Below are 20,702 nucleotides of genomic sequence, written 5' to 3'. Positions count from 1 at the left end.
ACATGTATTGTCGGTGAAAAACAGATGAAAACACAAACACTGACAGAAAGACAGGCTGAGCAAACGATGGGGCCCAACTAACTAGATAGGACAGGACAGAAAAGATGCTGACTGCAATCCGCAAAAAGCCCTACCAAAAATGTCCCAACCGTCTGATAGGGGAAAAGGCCCTGAAGTCGCTAGACTTCAAAATCACTATATCAGTACTCAGTTATATTCTAAAAACAGAGCAAAGAGAGCAACTGATCAGAGACAAAAATGGAATTCAGCCAGTCCCAACCAGGACTGGTTGAATACAAACACTAAGGAAACCAGACAAAATCTCATGGAATAATAGTAGGGCGAAAACTTCGCTTTTAGTAGACAGGAACTAAAACTGGATGCCAGAGCTCAGAGCAGAAAGGATCACCAGCAAACCCTGCAGGGCGTCGGCTGCCTTATATCCACTCAGAAATTCCAGATGTCCAATCACACTCCGCCTGTTCAGATAACAGGTTCTTCCCATCCCAATCAATTTCACTACCTCTCTTCACCAGCAGAGGGAGTTCATCAGACATCAAAGGTGAAGGGGAGAATGAACTCACAACAGCTCACTGTTGTAATTGTGTCCCCGGTGTTCCCTTGTTTGTTTGCTGTTTAATGACTGACCGATTGCTGGGTCGTGTCACACAGGGCCAGTCATTTTGTGACAGTAACGTAAAATGTACCCAATAAAAGGTACTGATTACTACAGCGTACTGGTCACTACAACAGTAGTTTGCAATTTTCACTCAGTAACATTACACTGCTGCTTGTTTCTGGAAAACACCCATGGAGTCAGAGTTGTCACTACACCTGTAGATAAATTCCCAAAGGTGTATAATTTCTACAATGGGGTCATTGAGGTGGGGATTCTGCTCTTCTAGCACTTAGGGGCTTTGTATATGGAAACTATTCTAGGAAAATCTGCGATCCTGGAGTCAAATAGTGCACTGTCCCTCCTGAGTCTCGCCGTGTGATTAAGCAACTCTGTACAGCCGCATTCAGTAGAATTTTGGGACAAATTTTGGTGCCATTTTTACCCACTTGTGTGAAAATGCAAAATCTAGGGCTAAAACAAAAATTTGGTGGTAAAAATGTCATTATTTTTTCTTTACTGCACAATTGTATAAGATTCTGTTACACACCTGTTTGCAAAATGGGGTCACTTATGGGGGGTTCTGCTGTGCTGGCACCTCAGAGGCTCTAACAGTGGGTCATGGCACCTGCAAACCATAATGGTAAAATCTGCACTATAATATGGCACTCCTTCCCTTCTGAGCTTAGCACTGTGATGCACTCAGGAAAAAATTGGATCTCACTTTGTTGTAAAAAATTTCTCCTGTTAGCCCTTAGAAAAATTAAAAACTTAGGGCTAAAACAACATTTTAGTGGTAAAAGTGCAATTTATTCTCTCTTCACCACTCAATGGTATAAAATTCTGTGAGGCACATGTGGTGTCAATATGATCACTGCACCCCTAGATGAATTCATTCGGGGATGTAGTTTGTACAATGAGTTCACATATGGAGGGCTTCTGTTGTTCTGGAACCTCAGGGGCTCTGCCAACATAGCATTGCACTCAAACCATTCCAGCAAAATTTGAATTTCAATATGGCACTTCTTCCCTTCTAAGCTTTTCACTGTGCTTCAAAAGTATTTTTCTACCACATATGGGATATCTGCGTACTAAGGAGAAATTGAACAAGAAACTGTATGGTGCAATTTCTCCTGTTACCATTGTGAAAATGTCAAATTTGGGTCTTAAATACATTTTTTGTGGGGAAAATGTGAGTTTTATTTTTATTTTCACGGCTCAACATTATTAACTTCTGTGAAGCACCTGGGGGTTCAAGGTGCTTATCACACATCTAAATGCATTCTTTGATGGGTCTAGTTTCCACAATGTGGTCACTTGTGAGAGTGCTTTGCACTGTTTAGGCACGTCAGGGACTCTCTAAATGGGACATGGCATCCACTAATGACTTGAATCTTACATTCAAAAAGTCAAATGATGTTCCTTCCCTTCCGAGCCCTGCCGTGCACCCAAACAGTAGTTTTATCTCACAAATGGGGTATCTGCATACTCAGGAGAAATTGTGTTGTGCAATTTCTCCTGTTGCCCTTATGAAAATGTAACATTTGGGTCTTAAAAACATTTTTGTGGGGAAAATGTGTTTTTTTTATTTTCATGGTTCAATGTTATAAACTTCTTTGAAGCACCTAGGGATCCGAGGTGCTCAATACACCTCTAGATAAATTCCCTGAGGGGTCTAGTTTCCAAAATGTTGTCACTTGTGGGGGATTTTTACTGTTTAGGCACATCTGGTGCTTTCCAAGCACAACATGATATTCACTAATTTTTTCAGCAGTTTTGCATTCAAAAAGTCAAGTGACACTCCCTCTCTTCTGAGCTCTGGCAAACCCAAACAGTGTTTTTCTCCAACATATGAGGTATCGGCATGCTCAGGAGAAATTGCACAACAATTTTTGGTTCCTTTTTTTCCTGTTACCCTTGCGAAAATAAAAAAAAGTCTGTTCTAAAGTGACATTTTTGGAAAAAAAAGTTTAAGTAATGATTTTTTTCCCATATTCCACAGATTCCTGTGATGCACCTGAAGGGTTAATAATCTTTTTGAATGTGGTTTTGAGAACCTTGCACGGTGCAGTTTATAGAATGGTGTCACTTTTGGGTATTTTCTGTCATATAAACCCCTCAAAGAGACTTCAAATGTGATGTGGTCCCTAAAAAAAAAATGGTTTTGTAAATTTTGTTGGAAAAATTACAAGTCACTGGTCAACTTTTAACCCGTATAACTTCATAACAAAAAAATTGTTTCAAAAATTGTGCTAATGTAAACTAGGCATGTGGGAAATGTTACTTGTGAACTATTTTGTGTGACATAACGCTCTGATTTAAAGGCATAAAAATTCAAATTTTGAAAATTTCAAAATCTAAATTTTCACCAAACTTCCATTTTTTTCACAAATAAACACAAGTCATATTGAATAAATGTTACTACTATCATGAAGTACAGTATGTCACAATAAAACATTCTCAGAATGAGTAGGATCCGTTGAAGTGTTCCAAAGTAATTACCCATAAAGTGACACTGGTCAGAATTGTAAAAAATTGACCTTGTCATTAATGTGTAAACCATCTTAGGGGGTAAAGGAATTAAGGAAGATAATTTCCGAAATGCATCAGATGTTTGAGGATCTGTGTTCAGTGGTTTTAGCATGTATGTAATAAAATTACAGTAAATGGAGAGTTTTCTCAAGAAGGACTGAGTGCTGGCTTTTCTCTAACTTGATTGATCCTATAACCATGTCAATAAAAGTTTTGGCTTGATTTGCAAAACAATAAGCTTTCATATAGCTCCATCAGCAGAAAAATTAAATCATTATGGGTCTTAAAAAAATTGTGATGCAATCATCTGTTTTTTTGTTTTTTCAAACAAATTTTAGTTTTTTTCACCAGTAAAATATAGGTTTGGTATCGTACTGACCTGGAGAATCTTTATGTCCGTTAATTTATACCATACAATGTGCGCTGTAAAAACAATTCCCAAAAATACAATGTCAGAATTTTGTTTTTGTATTTTTTTGGTAATTTCATCAAACTTGGAATTTATTTTTCCCTTAATTCAGCACACTATGTAGCAAAATGAATCTCATTTAAAATTTCAACTTGTCCCTCAAAAAATTATATGTCGATATTGACTGACAAAGAAAAAGTTATGGCCCTTGGAAGAAGGAGGAAAAATCGAGAATGGAAAATCAGAAATGTATGGCGTCATGAAAGGGTTAATGTTTATTAGAGAATCTGTTAACATTTACTGTTATAAGAGTATATTGTTATTTTTTATCTCCATACAGTGTCTTCAACAGATTTATTTTCTCATTTAGATATCAATATATATCCGGCCATCTACTTCATTTCAATTGCCAATGGATATTTCTATCCCAATAATAATGTTGGGAGCAGGAACTGGAATTGCACCATACATTGGATTTTTACAACATAGGTAAGTATTCAACATTGTGTTTTGTACTGTGTCTTGGATTGTTTAAGAAAACCACTTTTAAAAAGCAAGCTGTCTTTTACTAACCTTTCCTGGATCCAGCGCTGAGTCTTTGCCACTGCCTTGATCGTCTGTTGTTCTCTGCAGCGCTGGCATCATGTCAACAGTTTTGTAGCCAGTCAGTGAGCTCAGTGGCTCTAGAGCAGATCTCTTTGTGCTCAGTTGATCGCAATGCTTTCAACGTGACATCAGCACTGCAAACAATAACCGACACAGGGAACCATGCAGAGAGCACTCTTAATAAAAAAAATAAAATAAAAAAAAACTTTCTGCAGCTGGGGGACGGGTTTACTGAAACCAGAAAACCTTTTTGATCCACAAATATTAATATGACCTTACTAGAGTACATATTTAGTAAAAGTTTTCGTTTTATAAACTGTGTCCAATGTAGCCTAAAAATCAATATATAAAATACTATACTCGTACTTATCTCTTATTCCCCAGAGACACTTATCCATATTACTACCATCCTCTTATGGTGTGTGCAGCTTATAACTACGGCAGCCAAGTAGTAGCTGGAGCAGTTACCAAAGTGCGTGTGTGCTCCTTCAGCTAGACATACAGTAGATAAGTTCTCTTATATTAACAGGAACCTGTCAGTTTGCTTACTTTGCCTTCTCTGAATGTAGCACAAATGAGTGACAGATTCAGTATGCTGATTATATTGATGTATTGCTTAATCTTTATTTTATTATCTTTATTTTTATATAGCGCTAACATATTCCGCAGCGCTTTACAGTTTATCCACATTGTCATCGCTGTCCCAATTGGGGCTCACAATCTAAATTCCCTATCAGCACTTGCGGCTGCACTTCGGTGGTGTCCGGGGAGCGCTATGTGTCGGCGGCGCTGGTGGCCTGCGCATCCTCGCGCGTGCCGGGCCGGGGGTGACGCGGTGAGGCGGGGCCGGTGGTCTGTGCGTCCTCGCGCGCGCCCGGACCGGAAGTGGCGCGACGGGGCCGGTGGCGTTGACGGCCTGCGCGTCGCCGCGCAAGCCCGAACCGGAAGTGGCGCAGTGGGGGCAGGGCTGGTGGCGCCGGACCGGAAGTCGGGTGCCGGCTTGCTTTCTCTCCCCCCGTGCATCGCCGGCGCGGGCTCCGTCAGGGTGGTGGGGGCGGGAGGGGGGTCGCGGCATGCGGGGGGGTTGACGTCGGGGAAAATGGGAGGGCGAAAATCAGCCCCTGATCACATCACCTGCGAACCCGGATTTCCGGGGGGAGAAAAAGGGCACAGATGCACTGCTGAGCGGCTTCAAGCTCAGAGGCAGCATGGACGAGCCACAAGCTCCCGTGCCACAGCTGGACAAAGAGCAGGAGCGTACCTCAGAAATGTCCCAAACCAGCTCCCAGCAAAAGAAGAAACGAACTGGACAATCCGGCCACTGAATTTCCTCCAGGCCGAAGGATCCAGCTCGCCCCCCCGTGATCCGGTACCTACACCTTCTGCTCAGGGTAAGAGATTTTCGTGAATGTGCCCTGACGCAGTGTCCCCCTTATGTTTTTCCTCCTATAGGGGAAGAAATGTACTGACAAGGCAAAAAACAGGGAGTGCGCCCTTTGTAAATGCCCCTTCTCGGATGCCTACCCTAAGAGGCTGTGCCAATCATGCATACGGCAGACTGTAAAAAAAAAAAAAAAAAAAAAAAGAAATGGAAAAAGGGGGGGGGGTGTAGTCCCAAAATGTTACAAGCATACTTCCTTGCTCTGTCCCCCCTCCTGTAGGTGGCAGAAGAGACCCCTGACTTCGCTACAAGTCTAAGGGAAATAATCAGAGCGGAGGTTAAAGCCCTAAAATCCGTACCCCAGGGGGAGTCATCTAGGAAGAGAAAGAGGGCGAGCTTCTCAGAGTCAGGCTCTTCAGCAGACCCTAGAGGGAACGAAGACTCCTCAGAACCCTCCACCTCAGAGTCCGCATCCTCTTCAGAAGAAGATGCCAGCCGTTTCTGCCTACGTCTTGACCAAGTGGACAAACTAGTCAAGGCAGTTAGGGCTACCATGGGGGTAACAGACACCAGACCTGAATGGTCAGCACAGGACCTAATGTTTGGGGGTTTAGACCCCAGGAAACGTAAGTCGTTCCCGTTAAACGATAAGGTACAAAATTTGATTAATAAAGAATGGAGGAAACCGGAAAGAAAAGGCTCCCTACCACCATCCTTTAAACGGCGATATCCCTTTGAGGACCCTGTGGTAAATAAATGGGTCAAAGCCCCGAAATTGGATGCAGCAGTGGCTAAGGCGTCCAAAAAATCTACTATTCCCTTTAATGACATGGTCTCTTTGAAGGATCCGCTGGATAAAAAGGCAGACTCCTACTTGAAAGGCACATGGGAAATGTCAGCTGGCGCCCTGAGACCAGCGGTCGCAGCTACCTGCACGGCCAGATCTATGATGGTTTGGCTAGACCAATTAGAAACACAGCTAGAAGACAGAGCCTTGAGGGAATCTATCTTAAAAACCCTACCTACCATCCAGGATGCGGCAGCCTTTTTAGCCGACGCATCAGTAGAGTCTGCGAGAATGGCGGCCAAGGCCGCAGGGCTATCGAATGCAGCCCGACGGGCTATATGGCTGAAATGCTAGCCCGGGGATATCCAGGCCAGATCCCGGCTTTGCTCCATCCCATGTGAGGGAGAATATCTATTCGGACCAGTCCTAGATGAACTCCTGGAGAAGGCTGGCGATGATAAAAAGAGATTCCCTTCCCTACCCACCACTTCCTATAGGCGTCCCTTTGCTAGGAAGAGATTTTTTCGGAAGAGGTCGTCCGGGGACCGGGGCAGATGGGAAGATAAGAAGAGAAAAGGTACCGGTTTTACGTTTGGAGGGGGATGCCAAGAAGCATCCCGTGAGTCCAAGAAACCTCCCCAATGACTAGAAGCCCCGGTGGGTGGTAGACTATCGGCCTTCTACCCAGCCTGGTCGCAGATCTCGAACAGTACCTGGATCCTGGGGTTGGTGGCCGCAGGCCTAAAGCTCGAATTTGCCTGTGTCCCTCAGAGCAGCTTTAGAGCCACTCCGCTTAGGTCTTCCTTGGCGGAACAGACTGCCCTAGAAACCGAGGTTATTGAACTATGCCAGAAGGGGGTACTGATAATGGTACCAGAGGCAGAAAAGGGCGAAGGCTTCTAATCCCCCTTATTTCTGGTCCGTAAACCGGATAATTCCAACAGGACCATAATTAATCTGAAGGCGCTTAACAGATACCTAGTCATTCTACCTTTCAAAATGGAAACGATCAGCTCCACAATAAAGTTGCTGTTTGAAAATTGTTTTATGGTGGTATTGGATTTAAAGGACGCTTATTACCATATACCCATCTATGCGTCTCATCAGCGTTTCTTTAGAGTGGCAGTTCATTTGGAGGGGTCGTTGCAGCATTTCCAATATGTTGCCCTTCCCTTTGGTATAGCAGTTGCCCCCCGGGTGTTCACTAAAGTTATAGCGGAGGTTATGGCACATCTACGGGAGGCAGACATCCTAGTAATCCCCTACCTGGATGACTTCCTTATTGTAGGAAAAACAGCAGTCCATTGTCTGGATCAATTGCAGAAAGCAAAATTGGCTTTGGAAGGGTTAGGGTGGCTATTAAACATCAAGAAGTCCCGTCTACACCCCATGAAGGTCCAGCAGTTCTTGGGCTTAATCCTTGATTCGCAGAATCAGGAATGTCGTCTTCCTCCCAAAAAATTGGCTCGCCTATGTCAGTAGGTCTTGAACGACTCCAATAGCCCTACCATGTCTCTCAGGAAGGCAATGTCCCTCCTGGGTTCTCTCTCATCCTGCATCCCCGCGGTCCGGTGGGCCCAGTTCCATACAAGGGTGCTACAGAGCGAGGTTTTACGCCACCAAAAAATCCTGGGAGGGTATCTAGAAGGCCGGTTAACTCTGTCCCAACAGACTTTGAGATCCCTTGAGTGGTGGCTAGACGAGAACAATCTAGCCAGAGGGGTACCCTGGGAATATAACATAACCCGGGTAGTCACCACGGATGCAAGCCCTACGGGTTGGGGGGCCCACATGGAGGAAACCTTAATTCAGGACCTGTGGGATAGTCATCAGTTGGAAATGTCCTCCAACCTGAAAGGACTAACAGCCATAGAGAAGGCAGTTAAAAATCATCTTGTGTATCTACAGGGGCACCATGTTCGTATATTCTCCGACAATCAGGTCACCGTGGCTTACATCAACCACCAAGGCGGCACTCGGTCCAAGCCCCTGATGGAGGTAGCAGAACGGCTGTTCCAGTGGGCAGAACATCATCTGTCTTTAACAGCTCTGCACATAAAAGGAAAGGAAAACACCACGGCAGACTTCCTAAGCCGCAACCTCCTAAAGCAAGGAGAATGGTCCTTAAAAGCGTCCATCTTCAACCAGATAGTACAAAAATGGGGGCAACCAGAAGTGGACCTCTTCGCCACCAGAGAGACCAGGAGGGTGCGGCAGTTCTGCTCCCTGAATCCCAGGGAGAACCCTCTGGCAGTAGATGCTCTTCTAATCAAATGGGACTTCAGGCTAGCATATGCCTTCCCTCCCCTGGCTCTACTACCCCTGGTGATGAGGAAAGTCAGGAAGGACAAAGCGAGGATTATAGTGATCGCCCCGTTTTGGCCCAGGAGGGCATGGTTCTCATGCCTGAGGACCATGTCGGTATCCGACCTTTAGGTCCTACCAAACATCCCAGACCTCCTGTCCCAGGGCCCAGTTTTCCATCCACAAGTAGCTGGCCTACATTTGACGGCGTGGATTTTGAACGGGCATTGCTAAAAGAGAAAGGTTTTTCCCCGGCCCTAATTAACACACTGCTTAAAAGCAGAAAGCCGGTTACAACAAAAATGTACGTGAGGATCTGGAAAAGATTCCTTCAGAGCTTGGGGGTAGTAGCTGGACAGTCCACTCCCATAGCGCAGATCTTAGAGTTCTTGCAAAAAGGTCTGGATATGGGACTCTCCACCAGCACCCTCAAGGTACAGGTGTCGGCTCTTGGGGCACTGTTCAACTGCAACATTGCCAGCAACCATTGGATCAATAGGTTTATTAAAGCAACAGGCAGGTTCAGACCGTTAGTAAAAAATAAATTTATGCCATGGGATCTAAACCTAGTCCTTACGGCCATGACAGAGGCCCCGTTTGAACCTATATCATCAGCTTCCACGAAAAACCTATCCCTTAAAGTGGCTCTCCTGGTGGCGTTGACATCTGCCCATAGAGTGAGTGACATCCAGGCACTATCTAGACTCCCTCCTTACATACAATTCAGGGATGATAGGGTAATTCTTACACCCGATCCGGCACACCTGCCTAAAGTAGCCTCCAGTTTCCATAGAACTCAGGAGATAGTTCTTCCATCCTTCCTCCCTAATCCCACGAACGATAAGGAAAGGAAATTACACACGCTAGACGTTAGGAGATGTCTCCTAGAATACCTGGCAGTTACCGACCCCTGGAAAAAAGATAATGCCTTATTTATTTCCTATCAGGGCACTAGAAAGGGCCTTAGGGCTTCAAAAAGTTCGCTAGCGAGATGGATTAGGGAGGCCATTTCTTTAGCATGCACCTCAAAAGGCAAACCGGCCCCTGGCAAGCTGAGGGCGCATTCCACCAGGGCCATGGCAACTTTGTGGGCAGAGAGATCGGAGGTCTCAATTGACCAAATATGTAAGGCAGCTACTTGGTCCTCTCCGAGCACTTTTTATAACCATTTTAGACTAGACCTGGGTGCTTCCTCAGACCTCTCCTTTGGTGTCAGGGTTCTGCAGGCTGTAGTCCCTACCTAAAGTTATTATTACTCTCTGTAATTCTCTCAGGTGGTGCTGTCATGGACGACCGAATAAAGTCGTAGTTACTCACCGGTTAACGGTATTTTTCGGAGTCCATGACAGCACCCGTACATTCCCTCCCTTTAGTTTAATTTGGGTGTGCACTTCTTCCTCTTATATGTACACGGGTAATTGATAGTCGTGTAGAGTATTGTATATAAATTATGCTATTAACCATTGCGGTCCTCTTGTGCTCTGTAAACCAACTGATGCGTGGGAGAGGTGCCACCCTTATGTATCTGTAGGATTTCCTGTTCCTGGTCCATGTGGTTTCGGATAGCAGACCGTGTCGCCCACTGACCACCCATGTCTCCACACACCCCATATGAGAACTAATTTTACAAACTACACTCCCCAATGAATTCATCTAGAGATGCACCACATGTGCCTCACACAATTTTATACCATTGAGCGGTGAAGAATAAATTACATTTTTACCACTAAAATGTTGTTTTAGCCCCAAGTTTTTAATTTTTCTAAGTCCCAATTTTTCTGGAGTGCGCCAATACCCTACATAAAAATCGGGAAATATTTATCAGGCACAATGCAAAGCTCAGAAGCTAAGGAGCGCTATACTATAGTGCAGATTTTACTTTTATGGTTGGCGGGTGCTATGACCCACTGGAGAAGCCCTATATTACAAAAGAAAAAAGGAATAGGCCACACAGAGGGGTTCACCTGAGGCAGGAAATAGCATAAAATCAATCAATTTTATTTGACACTGAAAGACAAGCACAAACATTTAAAAACATTAAAAATAGTCACACATGTGACATACCTACAACCATCAATAGGTTCGTAATTGAGCCAACCACCTGAAGCAAAACCCCACAATGGAAGTAATTTATACACAAAATTTTTTTACAAAAAACCCCTATGCCTATATAAACAGCATACCATAATAAGGCTGACAGTATCTATCAGGAAAAGTTCTAAGCCCACACAAGAATAGAAAATAGATTAGATGTATGATGAGTAATTGCTCACAATATTAGATAACATATCAAGCAATGGTGGCTAGGACCAGCTGCACAACCTGGAACGCTTAAGGTGCAACCTGTGAACAAGTAAATGTAAACGCAGTACCAAGGGCAGTTTTACCCATGTGCAATACATAGGCTTAAAGGACATCCAAGCCTAAATGACATAGCCAATGAAATATCAGTAGCAGAGTCCTAAATGAGTGGACGCTGCATGCTGTAGATGAGCAATGAAACAGAAAAGATAGAGGCACATAGGGATTAGTGATAAGGGCTAAGACAGTCAACCGTGTATAATAACACAGGAAGGCACCGTCTATGAATAAACCCCATGTGGAGAAGAGCCAGGCAGAGCAGGAACCCAACACGTGTTGCCACCCTAAGTGACTTCGTCAGGGGTACTCACTGTTTGTTTAAATGCAGATTGCACGTTTTCTTTTAGTACAATAAACCTCATTTGAATCCAGAAATATAACTGAGTCCATCAGTTATTAGATATATGAAACTGAAATAGCTGTTGCAAAAAACAAAATTGTTATAAAGAAAAAATGTTAACATTAATAGGGGTGCCCAAACTTTAACATATGACTGTATGTAACAACCAGACATGTTCTAAGTCGGACAGGCGATATGTTGGTGAAAATCAACAATTTGAGGGCCAAATGCCAACTTGTCTCCAGAAATGAATATTCCATTTCTTGGACCATACCCATCTATCATAAAAGATGCAAAAAGAAAACATTTAAATTGCATCAAACGACAAATATATATGTTTATTGCACACATTCCCCTAGAGAGCACAGATTATAATAAAACAGACAAAATGACAATTGTCTCACAAATTCGAAGCCCCATTGTAGTATATCAATACAGAGAGTGATGTCCCTATCTGTGGTATAGAGTTAGCCATGAAGAGGTACCATACACGTTTGCAATTGTTTGACAAACAATTGCAAACGCTTATGGTACCTCTTCATGGCTAACTGTTTTGAATCGCCTGTCCGACTTAGGACATGTCTGGTTGTTACATGTATATTTGGATTGGCCCATCTATGCAGGGGTCTTGCGACCCTGTGTTTGTCCTTCTTTCCACCTTTCTGATTGCTTATTTTTCTAATCATAGCCATCAAACATTGGGAATCTATGTAGTTCCACTGTAGTAAGGTCCAATAGGTGTTGATTTCACACACCACATCGTAAGCGTTTGTTTGGGTTATTTTACATTGTCTAGTGGGGACTTCCTTTTTTGTGGATTGAGTTGAAGCTTTTGTTAGGAACATTTTACATAACATTTGAGATCAAATTAATCGTGCTCTCTACGCTGAGCATTTACATCGGGGTTTCGATCTAAATCTCTGAGTGACGTGATTTAGAAGAAACCCCTGAGGGATCAAGTCGCTACATTTTTTCTGTGCTGTATTGTGCATAAATATGTGACTCTTCAGATTTTGTATTAGTCTATGCCTGATGAAGAGACCTGCGTAGTCTCGAAAGCTTGCAATGTGTTACCATCTTTTCAGTTAGCCATTAAAAGGTATCAACCACTAAGGACTCTCAATTTTGAATATTTTTCTATCTACTGGCTAACACGGTACAAAGATATACATCTTTCCTGTATTATAATGAGAGAGCTGAGTTACTGTATTCTGTGGTCTCTGTTCAGCGTTGTTTTTTTCAGAAGTGCACCAGGAACAGCGTAAAAAAATAAATAAGACCGTGTTTTCCATTTAAATCTCCAAATGACGTAATTCAGATGAAACTCCTGAGGGATCCATTCACTAGAATGAGGCAGCAGAATTACTCTGGACTCTGTCTGGCCTCAGTTCAGCGGTGTCCTTCTTTTCAGAAGCACACAAAACTGTTGTCGATGGCACTTTTATGCAATCCTAAAAAGATGTACACCTGCGGATCACAGGTCCTATTGCATCCACAGTTCCTCCATCTGCCTCATTATAGGGAAATTTCTTAAGGGGTTCCATCTGAATCATGTATTTCACAGATTCACAAGGAAACCCCGCTGAAGGCGCAGAGCGCAGGATAAATGTGTGCCGTGCCTTAGTGCAGTCTTTGGGAGGCAGAATCAGAAGCAGGTGAAAATTTGTTTTGTTTTTTTTACGCCGTTCCTTGTGTGGTATAAGTGATATGGCGACTTTATTCTTCAAGTCGGTGCGATTACAGTGATGCCATATTTATATTTTTTTTATGACTGTCTGCTGTCACACACTAAGAAAACACTTTTTATTGCAAAAACTAGTTTTTGCATCACTACATTTTGAGAGGTATAATTTTTCCATTTTTAAGCTCACTGAGTCTTATGGGGGCTTGTTTTTTGCGGGATGAGTTGAGACTTTTATTGGTACCATTTTCAGACACACAATTTTTTTGATCGCTTTCTATTACGATTTTTGTAAGGTAGAATAAACAAAAAACAGCAATTCAGGTATTTTTTGGGGGGAGGTGGTGGTTATATTGTTGCGTGTGTGGCAAAATTGATAAGGCAGTTTTATTCTTTGAGTTATTACACTTACAGTGATACCCCATTTATAGTTTTTTTTATGTTTTGGCGCTTTTACACAATAAAAACTTTTATAGAAAAAATAATTCTGTTAGCATCGCTTTAATCTGAGAGCTATAACTTTTTTATTTTTCCAGTGATGGAGCTGTATGATGGCTTGTTTTTTTGCGGGACAAGATGCCAATTTCTGTGGTTCCGGAGCTGCGGCTGTCTGTATTTCTATGTATTTCTATGCAGCCATAGCTGCGGTCCTGGGTGTTGATGCGATAGAGTAGTGCGAGTTTCTCACATCACACACGGTAGTGTGATGCCGGCCTTACAAGGTGCTTCAGATTGCCGTGAGCTGACACCCTTGTACCCTCTCCTTTATTATCTCCTCCACCATTCTCCCTATGCGTCTGAGCTCTGGTGTCTCAGTGCAGTGGGTGCAATGAAGTTACTACATCATGCTTGCTGTGTGAAGCTCCAGAACACAAGCTGTATAGACCGTAGCAGAGTGGTTATGGTTGAAAGATGAGTAGTTTTCTTTTCTGATCTTTTTTTTTGCTTTTAAATTATGCTGTGGGGGCCATCATGCTTCGTGAGGCCTATGGAGGCCTCATAATGTCACTGTTGGGATGTCATACTTTGTGGTGGGGTACTGTGTGGTCTTCATACAGTGCATCTGGGGGGATTATGGAGGAATTCACTGTGGGATTATCATACTGTGTTTGGGGGATACTTTGTTAGCATCACAATGTTTTGGAGGCAATCAAAGGGTTATCTTAGTGCTAAAGTTGTGACATAGCCTCTTCTGTGACCCTCCTGAATATTCTCTTTTTTTGGGAAGGGGGGTAAGGGAGGGGAGGAACCGAGCCAATCAGGACTTATACTATGGGTCCCCATGATTTGTCCCAGTTACAATGGAAAAAAGTGAGTAATTAAAGTTAAAAAAGAGGTATCAAGAAAAAAGTCCAATACCTCAAGAACCAAAAATAGCTTTTTTTCTACCTTTTTATATATTTTTCTATATTTTTTAGCAAATAAAATTATGTAAATGACACAGCAAATTAATATACACCCCTAAACGGCACTGTGAGATATGGGTAAATGTTATCTACTTGATATCATTTTTCTATCTGATGGAATTCTCTATCACATGCTGTGGCTCCCAAACTCAACCCCCCACCCTTGGGTTCCCCAGGACCAATGTTTTTCTTTAATTAACTCTAGCAAGTAGTCTTTTGAAGCCTTTCTCCAGGGGAGGGCAAAAAAGGCATAGACAATGTGCCCCCACCAATTATCACAAGGATTTGAACTCTTCTGCAGCTACAACCAGCTGGCTCCCTTTGTTCATTCAGGCTGACATCGTGGCACAACAGATCCCAGGCTAACCAGTCCAAGGCTCTGAGATATGGAATCTAGAAAATGACCTATAATAACAGAATGCAATATCTCTGAGCCTAGCTAAGCACATTTTCGGAACTTGCATTCCTTCCCCCACGAGCCCATAGTATCCAGCCACCCCTAGCACCCTGCATTATTGAGTTACAAAGCAAAGCTATCAGGAATTAAACACAGTATGGTCTCCCTGCACAGATAAAATCCAGCGGAATCCAGTGGCGGTGGCACTGACCCATTTGGAGCTACGGCGGAAAGTTATGGGCCATCCTCAGTTCTGGCTGGAAAAATCATACTCTCAGATATGGGAGGAGGGAGGCGGCCAAGCCCAGGGGTGGGCGCAGAGTGTGCAAGGGAGCAGCCTAGGAGATATTAGGCAGCCCCTCATTTTGGACTTGGTCCTCCTGCCAGTAGAAAAACTATTAGCTGACATGGCCAGGGGAATCACGTAACTAAGATTTGGACCTGTGATCCATCAGCGCCTACCTGTGGTCACATACTACATAACATGGTAATTGCACCCTATCTGTACCCTACCCTTGTGCTCCACTCCTGATTGTATATATTTGCTCATATAGTGCGCCGATTATATATAAAATTAATCTTGGGCTGCTATTTTATCTCAATTCACGAATTCCCACGTCCGCACGCTTAGTTGAATATTATACGCTACCCGGGTTGGTTTCTGACCCGATATAAGTCTGCTGTCGGCTGGGGCTTATATCGATCGAGGAATTGGTAGCAGCATACTGTGTTAGTGAGGAGCCCTGACAGTGATGCCCGGGAAGTTTATATATATATCCTCAGCCTGGACTGGTGATGTATATCCCCCCTCACTGGGAGCGCCTCAATAACTCGTACATATAAGGGAAGCCTTTCCGGTGACTAATTGCCCTCGGTGCAGTTCCCTGACTGACCTGGGGCGAGTGGTGGTGCCAGAGAGTCGATCCCTGCTGGATCCTTCTCTCCCCTCCCCAGAGGTGAGTGAAGTCGACAAACCCCTTCCCCTGTGCGATCCGTCACAAGCAGCAAGAATGTTACAATTTGTCTCCCAGGAAACTAAATCAACATATGTCCAAATCAATTACAATGGGCACTTCACATAACAGTATCCAAACATCCCATAAATATGTATACAGGACAAAGACAAGATCCAAAGTGGTAAAAACAATTTTATTCCATACTCAAATTTAAAATACAAAAATTAAAAAAGAAAAATGCCGTCTATGGGGAGGTGCTCCTGGCATCCCCTCACCCCCTACGCGCGTTTCGCCCCCAGCTTCTTCCGGGGGACGCCAGAAGCACCTCCACGATTCACTGGTAATTATGACCTTATACAGGTTTTTGGTTGCCTTTGATTATTTGCTTTGATATCTCATGGGATTGAGGGCTTTTCCTTCCTGTTAATGATCCATTTTATAGTTTTACCATACACTTAGACACTCTTATTAGCATTGTATTTGTGATGCAACCTTCTTTTCTGGGGCAGTATAATTTTGGCGGTATATGTATTTGATTGAGACAGTCTGTTATTGTCTACCATATATTTATATATAACAGGGTATTTAGGCATAGGTATATTGATTATATTGTTTATTTTTACTGTACATCTTATACCTGTATATGATAGCTCTTTTGAGCATTGGCAATTGATTTGTTATATTTTAGTGAGTATACCTTTATGCCAGTACATGACTATTTGTAGTATTTTTCCCTGTACTATGTCATATTTATAACGCTTTGGACTGTTGATATAAGTATTTGCCCCCATTGATTATTACTTCTGTGTGCTTCAGCGTCCCCATAGATGGCATTTTGCTTATTTAATTTTTGTATTTTAAATTTGAGTGTGGAACAATCTTGTTGTTTTACATTTAAGCAGAGTGCCCCTTGATAATAATTTTTAAGTATTTATGTGTAGCCCTAACTTTAACCTATAATTTGTTCTATCTTAGAGAAATACAGCGTCAACAGAAGAAGGAATGCATATTTGGAGATACGTGGTTGTTTTTTGGTTGCCGCAGCCATGATAAGGACTACTTATTTAGGTAACTGCATTCACATTTATATTGCACAATAACATTTAGAGTCCGGTTTGATAAAGATTAGCTGTCATTAAATTTTTTTTATATGTTTTTACTCCTTAAAGGGAATGTATCAGTTTTATTTTTTAACCCATTAAGGACCGCTGATACGTCTTTTCACGGCGGCAGTTAAGGGTACTTAAACAACAGTTACGCTTTTTAACGGCGCTGAGGTTTAAGTGTATAGCATCCCCTAGAGATGGATTTTCTCCGGGATCTCAGCTACTGGGGGTAGATGAAACCCCAGAGAACATGATTCGGGTCGGTTTTTACCGACTTCAGTGTTGTGATCGCCGTTATTAACGGTATAACGGCGACTGCAACAAAAAAAGTCAGATTTGCCATTTAATTTCTCTCTCCTTTGATGTGATCACACATTAGAGGAGAAAGAAATGGGGTCCCCCAAGCCCCCCACGGTACCTTATGTACCGGATGAGTGGTTCCCCGGCCTCCCCCCTCCTTCCTCCGGCACAGAGAAAATGGCGGGCGCACCGGTTTTCCATTTAATTTCTCCCTCCTCTGATGTGATCTCATATCAGAGGAGAGAGAAATCGGATCAGCTGTCCCCTGTCCCCCCTCTTTCCTCCGGCAGAAAGAAAATGGGCCCATACGCAGTGCCCCCACCAAGATCTGCCTGCCTGCATCGGGCAACCAATGGGAATTTCCTCATTGGCTACTGGGTTTTGATTAGTGTAATAGACCCTATCACGTGATCAAAACCCCCAATATTTAGTAAATATGACAGCACTTGGGCTGTGCCTCTCTCTTCTCTCCTTGTACTGTAGTTGTTATGGTAGAGAAGAGAGCTAGACTACACTTCAAGCGTTGCCCTGTCAGAAATCTAAAAACATTTCTGCGTCCGAAAAAGTCATAAAACGTACAATTACCCACCCCCGTTCGTAATCCCCGCATCCCCATTGTCAGGGGACAATATATTTTTTTTTATAATTTTTTAATTTTTTTTTTGTATTTTTTAAAATAATTTTTTGCAGTTAGGGTTACACATATTATGGTTAGGGCTAGCAGGAAAAAAAATACTAGAGTTAGATTAGGGTTAGTTTTTTGTTAGGCAGGAAAGTAGAGTAGTTTTCAGAGAGTGTCGATGACTCTTCCTCCATGGGATCCCCCTGCCCTATGGTAGAGGAGTCGGTCATCACTGCTGAAGCTTCAGAGGCAGGACAAATTACTGCAGTCCCCCCACCGCTGTAGTATAATGATACTTCATTTTCCCCTCAAATTCCCCCTTTTTCTGCAGCCCCTGGATTAAGAGTAGATGTCACCAATTTTACTCCCATTGATTTTTTCCAAATTTTCATTAGCCCAGAAGTACTAGAATTAATCGCCCACCAAACAAACTTATATGGCCAACAATACATCTCCCAAAAACCCACTGCCTTTCATTCCCGATGCGGGATCCCCACAAATGTTCCCGAAATAAAGAAAAATTTTAGGCCTTTCTCTTAACCCCCTTCACCTACAATTCTGACCACTGTACCTTTATGAGGTCATAACTCTGGAACGCTTCCATTGATCCCGGTGATTCTGACATTGTTTTCTCGTGACATATTGTACTTCATGTTAGTGGTAAAATTTCATTCAAATAACTTGCGTTTATTTGTGAAAAAAATGGAAATTTGGCAAAAATTTTGAAAATTTCGCAATTTTCCAACTTTGAATTTTTATGCCCTTAAATCACAGAGATACTGCACACAAAAAACTTGATAAGTAACATTTCCCACATGTTTACTTTACATCAGCACAATTTTGGAACCAAAATTTTTTTTTGTTAGGAAGTTATAAGGGTTAAAAGCTGACCAGCGATTTCTCATTTTTACAACACCATTTTATTTTTAGGACCACATCACATTTGAAGCCACTTTGAGGGGTCTATATGATAGAAAATACCCAAAAGTGACACCATTCTAAAAACTGAACCCCTTAAGGTGCTCAAAACCACATTCAAGAAGTTTATTAACCCATTAGGTGCGTCACAGGAATTTTTTTGAATATTTAAAAAGAAATGAACATCTAACTTTTTTTCACAAAAAAAATACTTCAGGTTCAATTTTTTTTATTTTACCAAGGGTAACAGGAGAAATTGGACTGCAAAAGTTATTGTGCAATTTGTCCTGAGTACGCTGATACCTGATTTGTGGGGGGGAACGACTGTTTCGGCGCATGGCGGAGCTCAGAATGGAAGGAGCGCCGTTTGACTTTTTCAATGCAAAATTGGCTGGAATTCAGATCGGACGCCATGTCACGTTTGGAGAGTCCCTGATGTACCTAAACAGTGGAAACCCCCTACAAGTGACCCCATTTTGGAAACTAGACCCCCCAAGGAACTTATCTAGATATGTGGTGAGAACTTTGAACCCACAAGGGCTTTACAGAAGTTTATAACGTACAGCGGTACAATTAAAAAATCATATTTTTTCCACAAAAATGATCTTTTCACCCCAATTTTTATTTTCCCAAGGGTAACAGGACCCTAAAAGTTATTGTGCAATTTGTCCTGAGTACGCTGATACCCCACATGTGGGGTAAACCACTATTTGGGCGCATGGCAGAGCTCGGAAGGGAAGCAATGCCATTTGACGTTTTTGGCTGGAATTGAGATCGGACACCATGTCGCGTTTGGAAAACCCCTGATGTACCAAAACAGTGGAAACCCCACACAAATGACACCATTTTGGAAACTAGACCCCCTAAGGAACTTATCTAGATGTGTGGTGAGAACTTTGAACCCCCATGGGCTTCACAGAAGTTTATAACATAAAGCCATACAATTAAAAAATCATATTTTTTCCACAAAAATGATCTTTTCACCCTCAATTCTTATTTTTCCAAGGGTAACAGGAACGTTAAAGTTATTGTGCAATTTGTTCTGAGTACGCTGATACCCCACATGTGGGGGTAAACCACTATTTGGGCGCATGGCAGAGCTCGGAAGGGAAGCAGCGCCATTTGACGTTTTTGGCTGGAATTGAGATCGGACACCATGTCGCGTTTGGAAAACTCCTGATGTACCAAAACAGTGGAAACCCCCCACAAATGACACCATTTTGTAAACTAGACCCCCCAAGGAACTTATCTAGATGTGTGGTGAGCACTTTGAACCCCCCAGTGCTTCACAGAAGTTTATAACGCCCGGGCGTGAAAATAAAAAATTTGTATTTTTTCCACAAACATGATCTTTTAGTCACAATTTTTTTATTTTCCCAAGGGTACCAGGAGAAATTGGACCCCAAAGGTTGTTGTCCAATTTGTCCTGAGTATGCTGATACCCCATATGTGGGTGAAAATTACTGTATAGGCACACGTCGGGGCTCGGAAGGGAAGTAGTGACGTTTTGGTATGCAGACTTTGATGGAATGGTCTGCGGGTGTCATGTTGCCTTTGGAGAGCCCCTAATGTACATAAACAGTGGAAACCACCCACAAATGACCCCATTTTGAAAACTAGACCCACTAAGGAACTTATCTAGATGTGAGGTGAGCACTTTGAACCCCCAAGGGCTTCACAGAAGTTTATAATGCCAGGGCATGAAAATAAAAAAATCGTATTTTTTCCAGAAACATGATCAATTAGTCCCCAATTTTTTTCATTTTCCCAAGGGTAACAGGAGAAATTGGACCCCAAAAGTTGTTGTCCAATTTGGCCTGAGTACGCTGACACCCCATATGTGGGAGAAAACTACTGTATGGACACACGTCGGGGCTTGGAAGGGAAGCAGTGACGTTTTGGAATGCAGACTTTGATGGAATGGTCTGCGGGTGTCATGTGCGTTTGGAGAGCCCCTGATGTACCTAAACTATTGAAACT

General features: G+C 42.7%; 1 protein-coding gene across 3 annotated transcripts in view; it reads left to right on the top strand.

The window, feature by feature from the left end:
* The window catches only part of MTRR (5-methyltetrahydrofolate-homocysteine methyltransferase reductase), a 700,332-nt gene that overhangs the window by 519,994 nt on the left and 159,636 nt on the right, over positions 1-20,702 (top strand). For 2 of the 3 annotated variants that reach the window (XM_073564570.1, XM_073564569.1), the window contains exons 12-13: positions 3,928-4,046; positions 16,752-16,844. In XM_073564570.1, coding sequence (XP_073420671.1) covers positions 3,928-4,046; positions 16,752-16,844 — 212 coding nt within the window. The remainder of the gene's footprint in view (positions 1-3,927; positions 4,047-16,751; positions 16,845-20,702) is intronic. The other variant, XM_073564571.1, reaches the window with a different exon arrangement.

This window comes from Dendrobates tinctorius, unplaced genomic scaffold (assembly GCF_039654945.1).
Source record: "Dendrobates tinctorius isolate UK_male_01 unplaced genomic scaffold, ASM3965494v1 ptg000460l, whole genome shotgun sequence".
Classification (NCBI taxonomy): domain Eukaryota; kingdom Metazoa; phylum Chordata; class Amphibia; order Anura; family Dendrobatidae; genus Dendrobates; species Dendrobates tinctorius.
The sequence above is the reverse complement of the archived record's forward strand: the minus strand, read 5'-3'. Positions and strand labels throughout refer to the sequence as shown.